The 12,461-nt window shown below is 53.8% G+C and overlaps 1 protein-coding gene across 8 annotated transcripts in view; it reads left to right on the top strand.

The window, feature by feature from the left end:
• Positions 1 to 12,461, top strand: part of GDPD5 (glycerophosphodiester phosphodiesterase domain containing 5) — a 78,846-nt gene that overhangs the window by 36,861 nt on the left and 29,524 nt on the right. For all 8 annotated transcript variants that reach the window (XM_032972046.2, XM_032972048.2, XM_032972047.2 and 5 more), the window contains one exon: positions 12,298 to 12,419. In XM_032972046.2, coding sequence (XP_032827937.2) covers positions 12,303 to 12,419 — 117 coding nt within the window. In that variant the 5' untranslated portion in view covers positions 12,298 to 12,302. Of the gene's footprint in view, positions 1 to 12,297; positions 12,420 to 12,461 lie in introns of those variants that run through there.

Raw genomic sequence — 12,461 nt, 5'->3', positions numbered from 1 at the left:
TTCGTCGCGTGAAAAAAATCGTGACCGTGTCGCGAGCGAGCGGACGCCGGCCACGCGTTCCGCGCCCGCTGAACTTCTTTCGCGCCGCACGCAGCCAGCCGCGCTGATCGGAGGTGCGCCACCAGGGCCTCTCCGGCACGCGAAATCCCAAACTCGCGCTGACGATGGTCGTAAGCGGCAGCGCGACGGCTCGGGGTTAGCTACCGCCGATTTGGCTTGCGGCAACGGCAAGGCGCGGCGCGTGACGCTCACAGCTCTCCGGCGTCAACAAATGCGACCGCCGATTGCGATTAATTGCGACCATTGCGTAACGTAGCGTCCACAACCAAATAGCACCGCCTCCCCTGGAGTGCGCCGATGGATGGTACGTGCTGTGAAGAAAGTCCATTGCCCAAAACGTTGCCTCATTATGTGTTTGTTTTTTTTCCTCTTAAAGGCACGGTGTTTTGACCGTTGTTGCTTGTGCATCACTGGCAAACGCAGCAGCAGCAGCGCCACCAAATGATCTGCCCAGTGTAATGTTGTCTTTGCGTTATCTTTGCATTAAAGTAACCTGCATTATTTTCGCATTTGTGTTTCCTAAAACGTGCAAACGCAACTGCGGTTGACGCTGCTGCGCGTGACCGATGCCATGTTGGGCCACGCGTCGTTGTTGTGTGTACGGCACGTGATTGTGCATGGAATCCACCAAGTGTGTTAATAACTGTGTGTGAGTGTGTATCACGCTGTGTGTGTGTAGTGAAATGAGTGTGAGTGTGTGTGTATTTGTGAGTGTATGTGGTTTCACATACATGCGGTTTCAGGAAAGGGCGGTTCTGCACAGATGCCATATTTTCTGTCCGTCTGCTACAGCAGAGGTGTAGGAAATTCCAGCAAGACCTACATCTCTGCTTTATTGACCTGGTCAAGGCCTATGATACGATCAGTAGGCCTGGGCTCTGGGTTGTTCTTCGTGCTTTTGGAGTCCCTGACCCTCTGCTCACGATCATTAAGGACCTTCATGATGGTGAGCGGCCCCGAGTAAACTATGTGGCCAGGAGTCAGAGCCATTCCCTGTACACCTGGTGGTGCGACAGGGATGTCCTCTGGCTCCCACATTATTTGACATGTATTTTGACCACGTAATTCGTGAAGCCTTCAATAGCTGTACCGGGGGAATCTACATTTGGTACAGATATAATGGGAGGCTGATCGATGCCCGGGTGCGGTCAAAGGATGGCTCCCTATTGCTCAACCACTTTATGTATGCCGATGATTTGGTAATAGCTGCTCATTCAGAGGAGGAGTTGGAGATGCTGCTGCTGAGACTGGAGCGTGCCACTAAGAGATGGGGCCTTACCATCAGCTCCACCAAAACTAAGCACCTGCCTGGGTATTTTGTACCATTGGACACTCCACCCCCACAACTCCCAATCGGTGATGGGGCAGTTGTGAAGAGAGTGGAGAGTTTTCCATACTTGGGCAGTATGCTTATGACCGGCTCCAATTTAACAGCAGAGGTTTCACTCCGAATCAGTCGAGCGGCAATATCTTTTCATCGGTTGCATAACGCCGTGTGGAAGCTACCTGGTCTGTCGCTCCGCACTAAGCTTCAGGTCTTCTCAGCCACGGTCATTCCCTCCCTTCTCTACGCTTGCGAAACGTGGACCCCCCTAATGGAACATCTTCGCCGGTTAGAAACATTTAGGCTAGCCTGCCTACGATCCATCCTGGGTTTAACCAGGCTGGATTGTATGAGTTCACAAATCCTTGAAAGATCTAGGCAAAGTCCCATCGGTGAACTCCTCCAGCAGGCAAGGCTGCGTTGGCTGGGTTATGTAGCCCGCATGCCCAGCCACCGCATGCCGAAACAGCTTTTGTTCAGCCGGATCGAGGGGGCTAAACGGGCGCGGCACGGGCTAGAGAAGAGATGGAGTGATGTGGTACAGGAGGACGTGGAGCTGAGTGGACTTGCCGATGACTGGTACCAGCGGTGTCAAGATCGGCCTCTGTGGAGGAGGCTCGTGAAGGATGCTACTGGGCAGTTGGAGGCAGTCGCCCTCCAACAACAACGGAGGGCGGAGGAGCGATGCTCACAACAACGAGCGGAGCGCCGGGTGGCTAAAGCACAGCAGGTTGGCACAGTAGGGGGCACAGGTGGTGCATCAGCTAGTCATCTCAGTCAGTCGACCCGTGGCACCTGGGTCTGCCCCGTGACCTGCCCGCGGGCGTTCGACACTTCACGTGGCCTCAAGGTGCACGTAGCCTGGCACAAGCGTCGTGGTACCTGGTGCGCTGTGTAAACATCGCCACTGGCGAGACAAAGGCGGACGGGCATGGTGCTGCCCACCCACCCTCTCGAGTGCCGTGTCGGTCTTAATAGGCGCTCGCGAACAGCACTTGCCCCAACGCTCGTTTCGAGGGGCGGGTAGTGGCAGGGAGGGGAGATGGAGCTCGGTGGGCGGGATCTGTGATGACCGCAGGTGAAGCCCCCACCGAGAGGTGGACGGAGAGCGAGCGTGAGCCAGTGAGAGAGGGGAGCGGTGGTGCAGCGGTTAGCGCTACGCTGCGCTACGAAGCCGGCGACTAGAGTTCGATTCCCGCTCATGGCCAACACCGGTGACGATTACCTGAGCCGGTCTTGAGCCTCCCCTGGGTCGACTCAGCCTCAGATGAGCACCTGGTGCGGTGTGTAAACGTTGCCACGAGGGAGACAAAGGCGGCCGGGCGTGGTGCTGGCCACCCACCCCATCGTGTGTCACAGTGCCGGCCTTCATAGGTGCTACTCTCGAACAGCACTTGCCCCATCATTCTTTTAATGCTATCCGGGGGATCTTTGTCTTTGGAGTAGAGAGGCGAGAGAGTGGAAGATGGAGGGAGGCAGTAACCGGTGTGGCTAGCAACCAACGCATTTGTCTCCCCGCTGCTCGTGTTCTTACGTAGCACAACGGGGAGTCACTTAAGGCTGAGTTAATCTAGGCGAGGCCCAGGAAAGTTTCAGACATCACTTGTCACGGATGTCAGTTGTGGCCGGGAAATCAAATTCGGGTCAGGGGGTTCGTAGCACTGTGCGCCAACCACTGCGCCACCACTCCCCCCCGCATGAACGAATGCGCGGATCAATGCCACGTTAATCAATTTTAATCTTCTGCCTCGAGTTAATTCATTTTTGCCATCGATTTTTTTGCTTATTAATTTTTTTTGCAGCAGGTAGAACATTTCTTTTTAATAAGCCGAGCTTAAAATATCCCCGGCACTAGCTGGTTATCAAAATGAAAAAAAAAATCTAAAATCGCTCGTTATTGCATTTCAAACGCCGCCGTATCCCATCGCCGGCTAAATCGTCTGCGCCTTGACGGCTCCCACCAAGTTTATTGGAAACGTTCCACGCCAAACTCGTGCCGCGCGCTCTCTGTACGCGGGAGATGGCCGAAGCGCTCCTTCTCCTGAAGTGACCCCCGAGAAGAACCCCCTCCCCCCCGCCCCCCACCGAACGAATACGTTGGGAGGCCGCACTCATTTACACACGCGCACACACGCGCACACACCTGTGCGCTTGCAACAAGCGAACCGCACTACAATCGCTGGTCTCGTCAAGGAGCGTAAACGCGTCGCGCGAACTCCGCTCAGCCTTGCGGCGGCGGCGGCGGCGGTTTTTGGCTGGGCCATCGAACAAAAGACGGCCAACCGCATCGCACGCTTTCAGATGCGCTTGTGCGGCCGTCTGGAATGCTCTTCCTTACGATAGTAGAAAGCCGCTGCAGCCTGTGCCGCTTTTAAACCGTCTAGATTTAAAACCCATTTCTTTAGAACCGCTTTTTGTGTTTAGTTTGGTTGTCCTTCCCCCCCCGCCCCTCCCCGCGCGCACCTGCGATTAGCACGGTCGGCTACGTACGCCGCGAAAGAAGCTCGGTCGCTGCACGAGCATCAGCGCAACGCCCGCTTGCTCGCGCAGTGACGCAGCCGAACGCGGCACCGGGCGTGGTCACGGCGATGAAGAGTACTGTTGTGGAATTTTCATTTTTGTTACGACCCGTGCGGAATGAGGGCTCGAATGTTGGCCTCGGAGACGCCAAGTCGGACCGCGTATTCGCCGCTCCATGTCCGTACGTACGCGCGCCTTGTCGGGCCTTCTTGTGCACCGTGCGCGGCGTGGATGTGCGTTTAACAGCGTTGGGCTTTCGCGGTCAATTTTTTTTCATCGTAAAGGTTTTCGGGTTGGACTGCGCAATGTGTCGTGACCCTCCACCACCCGACGCAGCCAGTAACCAAAACGTGCCAATGTAGTGACTATTTAAGCCCCGGCGGTGTGTTAGAGGGTAAATGCACAACGTTTACAATTTCAATAGTGTTCAAATGGTTTACATGACAACCCTATACTGGCTGTGTCGGGTGGTGGAGGGTAAACGACACATACTCACGCGATCTAACCCCAAAACCTTTATTGTGAAGCGTGTATGCGCGGTTTAACGTCTTTCGCACCTCCGATTTAGCACGGTTGTCTGCGTACGGTGCGAAAGAAGTTCACCACACGTACACACACACACACATGCACCGCACGCGACCACCAACTGTGCTAATCGAGCAGACCGCCTTCCATGCGGCGCGATTGAGGTGGTTAAGAGAGCTATGATTGGAATGTGCCCGACCGTGTTAAATCTCATAAGCTAAGCAGGCGGTTTGAGGCTTGGAAGAGTGCTTAGGTGGTGAGCATGCATGCGTGCATGCATACCAGGTGTTGTAGACCACGGGGGTGCGCGCGGGGTTAGGGGGGGTGTCACTCGGAGCGATGCAGTGCAGTGATTTTAATTGTTGTACTCTACTCCTATGCTGCCACGTCTACGCACCCCCGATGGTGAAGTAGAGTCAAATAACCCCCCCAGTACAGCAGACCGGTGTGTTGGGGAGCAAAGCCACAACATTTACAAGCTATATATGTACGCGATCTAAACCCCCCAAAAATCTGCATTTTGAATGATATTGGTCGCGAAAGCCTACGTGTTAAACTTATTTCAAAATATAATTACCTTCAAAATTGCACCACCCCCCCCCCCTCCATATGTGTTTTTAAGATGATAATGAATTTGGACTCGTGAAGTTTCCCAGTTTTCTTTAAGTGACCTTTGTAACATGAGAAGGGTTACCTGTGTGTGTGTTTGTGTGTTTTATATGACGATGAGTTATGAGATTGTAATCTTGACTTTTAGTATCATCGTAATGTTGTCCTTTTTCGTGTTTTTTACGTGTGGCCTGGTAGCTCAGTCTCACACCGTACGTAGCCAACCGTGCTCATTGGAGGTTGCGGCAACTGTAGCGAGTTGGAGGCCTGAGACCAGTCGCCATGTTGTGAATTTGCTCTCCAACACACCGGTGTTGCTGTACTTGTCACGAATTGGCCACGTTCTGTTTACGTGACAAACCTTACTAATTGGCTGTGTCGGGTGGTGGCGGGTTTCATGACACATTTATATATTTACGCGATCTAACAAAGAAAAAACCTGTATTATGGATGGTCACCACTACTGCACAGAAACAAAACCCGTTGCCAACCCCCCGTAAATGTGGCTTTTTATTCCGTTTGGCAATAAAAATAAATCTCAGTTGGATTGGCATGCGACGAACACTCTCAACGCTACACTCTTGGGTTCTTTCGGGAAAGTCACGTAGATAGAAAATTAATAGATCACGACGTTTCGATCGCAACACAAGCCACCATCATCAGGTGAAACAAACACAGCAGAAGGACTGCTGACGTAGGAGAAAGAGCTGCTGCAACACGAGGTTATATAGGCTTTAGGTGGGCGCAGCTAGTGATGGAATTTGTACTCTTAACACTCTTTGCAGGACATTAAGAGGCCTATCCCCCGAGTGTGCATCATGTGATAGCAGGTGAAGTGACACCGCGGGTAGGATCAGTGATATAATTCGCAGGCCGTAGTCCGACACACAGTGATGCACTGCTCGCTGCAGGGCCTCCAGGTGGATATGGTTCTCCGTCTGCTGATAACGTTGCGCCGATGCCCTTATTTGGAATCGAATGTGGAGAGACGAGAGCGATAATCGACACGTAACGGACTTCACATCACTGGCCTACAAGGCAACCGCCACTTCTCCGGCGTCAATAAAAAAAAAATGACACCACTTTGTGGCACTCGACAGTGGTCAACAATATATACGAATATACTTGCCCCCTGCCACCGGAACGTGGAACTTCCACCACCGGCTGGGTGCCGCACCAAATTGTTCGTTCCGATCGGCCGGTGGAATCCGCGCCGTTAAAAGCTTCACGAGCCCTTGGCAGGAGTCGCGTGCTGCGGCCACGCAGAGACTCGCTGGGGGGGGTGGAGCAAAATTGCCATGGCGATGGAACTTATAAAACCCTTTCCTGTTACGATGGCGTACGCGTGCGTGTAAGTCATCGGTTTTTCTTCCGCTTCCGTTCCGCTTCCGTACGTGTACGTCATCAGAACAAAATCTATTCGAAACGGAATCGGAAGTAAAAATGGCCACGCCATGGGGGGCGTGCGGCACAGTTTGGCGCCAGCTGTGGTAGAGCGCGGCGGTCGTGTTGTTACGGTTCTCTGCGGTGATCGCGCGGCGTCTTTGTAAACAACGGCGCTGCTACGCCTCCCGGAATAAAATGAACGTCGAGCCGCTTGCGCGTTCCGAGACTCGGTCGTGAACGGGGACGACCCCTCCCTGCGACTGCGCGGACGTCTCGGGACGGGAAAAGGGCTAACGTGCGGACAAGACGCGGAGCCTCGGAACGTGGCGTGAAGCACTGTGGGGGGAGGGGGGTGGCTGTGGGGGTCTGCGGGGGGGTTGGTGGGAGGGCGGTGGGATGAAAGGGCTTGGCAGCGCCCCGTACCACCTTGTCTCCCGTCCATGGGGCGGAGGCGCTCGCACCGGCCACGGCAGCCGAGCTCGCGCGTAGCGGGGGAGCGCCCGTTCGTTGCCGTTTGCTTTGATGCTCGCGCGCTGCCTGGCTTGTGCGTGGAGGTTGCTGGGGGGAGCGGCGGCGTAGCCGTTTGCGCCTCTGCTCCTCAACCCGGCGACCCGGGTTCGACTCCCGCTCGGGGCCAACGCCGGCGACGACTGTCTGAACCCGGTCCCGGGCCTCGCCTAGGTCGACTCGGCCTCAAATGAATACCTGGTAGAAACATTGCCGCTGGGGAGACAAAGGCGGCCGTGCGTCGTATTGGCCACCCACCCCCTCGTGCGACCGCCGTGCCCGCCTTCATCGGTGCTACCTTAACAGCACGTGCCCCAACAGTCTGTTACAGGCGAAACGGGATGGGGGGGATCTTCGTCTTTGTGGAGGTGGGTAGGAGTGAGCGAGCGAGTCCTTTACTCCAAGCGACAAGATGCACCCTCCACCGCCCGTCCCCTCGGGCGCCACGAGAACCAATCTCGATCGCTTGGCCGTCCTCGACAGGGGCTCCTGGCACCGAGAGCCAGTTTGCCCGCTGTGGCTTGTCGGTTCGATTCCCGTGTCATGCCCTCCCTCCCCAACGACCGGTATGGTTCTCCCTGTCAGTGTTATTCGCAAGCGAAGTGTATTATCTGCGACTGTTCCCGATGTCGACGTTCCAAAGGGCTCTTGGTTCAATCGTTCGAAGCTAAAAGTTTCGTCATCGTCATCGCAATCCAAGGGTGGTTAGCCCCGTAGGCGTCCACCGCACATTTCGAAATTTGAAACCCACTTTCCTCCGTCGTGTGCCAAATCTACTCGAGTGGTGCCACATCTTTCCAGCGCCAATCTCGTAGGTCTTCCCCTCTTTCCGCTTCCCTCCATTTTTCCCCCGAACAACGGTACACTTTTAATTTTCCCGTTGTCGTCCATTCTGAAAGATTAGCTGTTGCGAACCGATGAGTCTTAAGCCCCCAGGGTGTGCTGCTTGTTGTAAATGATACCGGGTCGTGTGTGATTTTCAAAGCAATGCATTATTAAAATACTGTACCCAGGTTTCTCTTGACCACCGTGTACAAGTGCACACAGTTGGTACGGGTTAGATCTCGCCAGACAGGTTTACACAACATCACAAGCACCGCCTCGTTTGTTTTGCACCGGAACATAATCTCTGTCTGAGCCTCGACTACGGCCTCTCCTCTCGGGCAATCAAATCTCATCCTGGCTCATTTCACAAACCCGAGCCGCTCCTTCGTCCCCGCCGTCATTTACATTATTTAACCCTCTCCCTCCCTCACCCTCCCCCTCCTCTTTGCTGCGTTCGCTTTCAGCCGGCATGCCGGGATCCCGTGACCCCCGGGGGGGGGATACTCGTTGGCTTGCCGGGTCTTGCCGCTGTGTCTTTCTGCTGGCGAGGCGACGCTACCTCGGGTGACGCGCCCGGCCCATCGGCAGGAGTTTCGCGCGTGTCGGCCCGCGGCTGAAAGCTAAACCTGTGAAACAATTTTTTTTATTTTTACCAGGTATGGTCCACCGAGCTTTGTAGCTCTTTTTCAGAAGCGACCTTGCTATCACGAACGATGGCTCAACGAAGTGGCTTATCACCGTGCGGAAATTTACGGTGGCCAAAACACTCTTTCGCCGCGTGACGTTGAATCTCTCAATGTGGAGGGAAAGACGTGGAGGACCCGGAGAAAAATCCACACGACGACGGGGAGAGACCGGCACGCAAACTTCAAATATACAGCAGCAGGCGTCCGGGTTGGGATCGAACCCACGACCTCCTGCATACCAGGCGAGGTAGTTAACATCTCGCCACCGCGGCTCAGAGTGGGCGGCGGCTGCTTTGTAAACCAGCCGGTGTCGATTGGCGCCGTTGGCGGTGCTTCGGCCGCGGCAACGTCGACCGCTTGCCATTATTTTTTTAAATTCTCGCGCTCATTTACCCAGCGAACGTCTCCACCCGAGGCGTTCGCACCGCGTGTGCCTGGGCGTGCGATCCGAATTGAGCGGCCAAGACTTCGCTTGTTTTTCTGCTCCCGTCTTAGCGCCGCCCCCCCCCCCCCGGGAGAAAGGTCGATCCTTTTTATTTCGGTGAACCTACCGTCCGAGAATGTGGAGTCGAGCGGTCTCGGAGGCCTGAACGATGAGTTGCGCGCCACCGAGAGAGACCAGGGTCCGAGCCGACCGTGATTAAAGTGTGGCGAGCGGTGGTCTCAACACATCTGGCGGTAACTGCGACAACAACAACAAAACTCCCAGAGAGAGGCACGATTAAACTCGGTTGTGCACTTAATTTGGCTAAATGCAGGTCTGAAAATAGGAGGAGAAAAAAGATCGTATTGATTGTCGCAGCGATGAACATTACTCTCATGAAGCAGGACGGGCGGGAAAGTTTTGCTCCTTGGTGTGGATAAGAGTTCGCTTTGAGTTTTCAGGGCTCAGTTCTGTGATATCATCTTCCGCGACCCCTTCTCTGACCATCTCATTAGGCAGAGCGTTTACGTAAGCGTGACGGCTACTGTTTGAACTACTCTCGCGCCGTACATAGCCGAACGTGCTAATCGAAAAGGGGCCATAATAGTAATGATAATTACTATAAGGGCCACCTGAAGGAAAATTCCCGGAAAAAAAAATCCAACGCGGGCGTTCTCTCACTGTCACGTGGAGCGCCGTGCTGTGCGGTTCACAAACGATGCAAATGTTACGCAAATTATAAACGTCGGCAGCTGAAGTGGAATGGGACTTTGCAAAAACGAGACGGGAACAAACGAGAGAAACAATCTTCACAAGATGTCCTCCCACCCCCGCCAAATAATAATAATAATAATTCAGATGGCGGGGGTCACGCATCGAAAAGTTGGAAGGCGCAACATGAGTGACTAATGTGATGGTAATGACGACAACACTGATGATGAGTGTGATGGTAATCACGATCACGATGGAAATGGTGTCTCATGATGGTCACATCATTGGCGATGACGACCATGATAATGATGTTCGTTACAGTAACGTCTAAACGGTGACGAAAATGCACGCTACTTTTGACGTTCGCCACACGATCTTAAATTTTTAACGCTGTGATGACCCGCGCCTTTTTTTGGTGCTGTCGCACATTCTCGCTCCCTTTGTCGGGAAAATAATAAACGGCCCAAGTCGGCGGCGAGTCACGTGTGCGTTTAGCCCGGCAGAGGTGAACGGATATCATTTAAAAACAAGAGGGAAGGCGAATCGATACCTAAAAGAGTTGACATTTCCGCAGAATGGGCGACATTTCCGGCGTCGAGGAACAATCCGGCAGGGCCTCGGCTCTACTGAGGGGGCTCTGTGGCTCTTTTTCTCGTAAGCGACCCTCGCCATCGCCAATGATGGCTCAGCCAAGTGGCTCGTCGACACGCGGAGATTTATATCGGCCAAATACTCTTAAACGCGTGGCGTTGATTCTGAACGTGGAGGGGAAAATCCGGAGGACCCGGAGACAAATTTACACGACCACAGGGAAGAGAGAGACACGCAAACTCCAAATATACGGCAGCAGGCGTCGGGGTCGGGATCGAACCCACGACCTCCTGTACACCAGGCGAGGTAGTTAACATCTTCTCGCCACCGATTGTTTTTGTAGCCACCGCTCGCCCTCCCACCTGACTGACCCCAGGGTTGAGCGACCCCTTGGCAGACGGCTTCCTCCCCTCGCACCCAACAAATAACGCGACCGCAGAGGTGGGCAGGGTGGCAGGGGAGGTCGGAGCCCAGAGATGACCCCACCCAGCGCTTCGTGAGTCAGGGCTCTCAAGTGCAGTGGGGATTGATGGTCTCAGCCCAGGCCATCATTGACTTTGCAACAACAACAAAATTCATCGCGTAAAAATTTCCCTCTGAACTAATTTTTTTTTAATCTCGTTCAGGTTATTAAGATTTTTTTTTCTGCTGCTATGAATGTCCACGTGATAAGCCACTTCGTTGAGCTATCATTTGTGGCCAGGTTGTGTTATGAAGAATAGGTCAATACCTCAGTGGCCTTTATCTGGTAAGGTAAAAATAGTTTAGTTTCATTTGTATAATTTTAAGTGATTTGTTTACCTTTCCCTTACTTTGCACTTCTGTTGCGTTGTTGATGACGGACGCTTGTGTTGCGTCCGAAACGTCGTGATTTAATTTATTTTTTATTTTCTACCTACGTGACTTTACCGAAAGAACCAAAGAGTAAGGATCATTGCAGTCACGAAAACTTCAAATCTAGGTTGTTGGTACTGTTTGTTGTTGTAACGTCCTGACCCGTCCCGGCTGGACAACTGTGAAAAAGAGCTTCATAGCTCATCGGATTCCTCCAGTATGAATAAATATTCTGATTCTGATCATTTTTGGTAAATTCCATCTCTGAGAATTACAGACGTCGGTGTGAGTGTCGCCCGACGGACATCGCTCCCGTACGCCGGAGTGGGTGGGAAAGTGCAGCCCCTCTGCTGTGTGGGCCAGAGGTCACCGTGAAGGGATCTCAGAGGTAGCTCTGTGATGTCCGCTTCCGTGGGCCCCTTTTCTCTGATGCATTGAGCTGCGCTGCTCTGCGAGAGCGGTCTGAATGGATTAAACATCTCGTGACGCGATGCCGGTAGGGCAGTTGGCAGCTATTGTAGGCAGATTGGGATCAACGTGTGATGCTGTTATTGACGATGTTGATGCTCGTGTTGATGCTGCTGTTAATGATGGTCTGGATCAGCGGTCCCCAACCTTTTTTGCACCAGGGACCGGTTTCGCGGAAGACTATTTTTTCACGGACCGGGGAGGGAGGGGGGGGGTTCATCATTGGGTCTTTCCCCCTTTTCAAAGAAGCTCTCCAGTGACGTTTGTTTTTTACTCATTGTGGCTACTAGGGGTTAGAGCTTGTGGGCTTACCAACACCACGTGACCGAGACGAGTGCGCAGTTTGGGAAAGAGGCGTGGACGGAAGTGATAAATAATAAAATAATGGGGCGGGCCACGCGCGGACTCACAGCTCTCACCTCCTGCTGTGTGGCCCGGTTCCGAACAGGCCACGGACCGGTACTGGGGGTTGGGGACCCCTGGTCTAGATGATGATGATGCCAATGCTGTTCATAATGATGATGATAATAATAATGATGATGACAATCCTGGCGACGACTGTTGTTGATGGTCTTGATGATGACATCGTTTATAATTATGCCGCTCTTCACGATGACGATGATGGTGTTAACACGCGTGATGCTGTTAGTTATAACCCCCGACGATGCCGTTAATAAACGACGGTGCCGCCGCTGATGATGACGACGACTAACGATCCCGACGCCGATGACGACGATCCCGACGACGATGCCGTCAGCGTGGACGATGCCGCTTCCGCTGATCCCGCTGTTGCTGATCCCGGGTGCCCGGATCCCGTTGTCTCGCAGGAGCCATGGTCAAGCACCAGCCGCTGCAGTACTACCGGCCCCAGCTCTGCCTGTCGTGCCTCGCCGGCCTGTACGGCTGCCGGTGGAAGCGCTACCAGCGCTCGCACGACGACTCCACCAAGGTCGCTGTGGGCGAGCGGGCGGCAGCGGGGGGGCGAGCAAAC

This window comes from Petromyzon marinus, chromosome 47 (assembly GCF_048934315.1).
Source record: "Petromyzon marinus isolate PM22_M1 ecotype Great Lakes invasive population chromosome 47, UKy_Petmar_22M1.pri1.0, whole genome shotgun sequence".
NCBI lineage: Eukaryota > Metazoa > Chordata > Hyperoartia > Petromyzontiformes > Petromyzontidae > Petromyzon > Petromyzon marinus.
The sequence above is the reverse complement of the archived record's forward strand: the minus strand, read 5'-3'. Positions and strand labels throughout refer to the sequence as shown.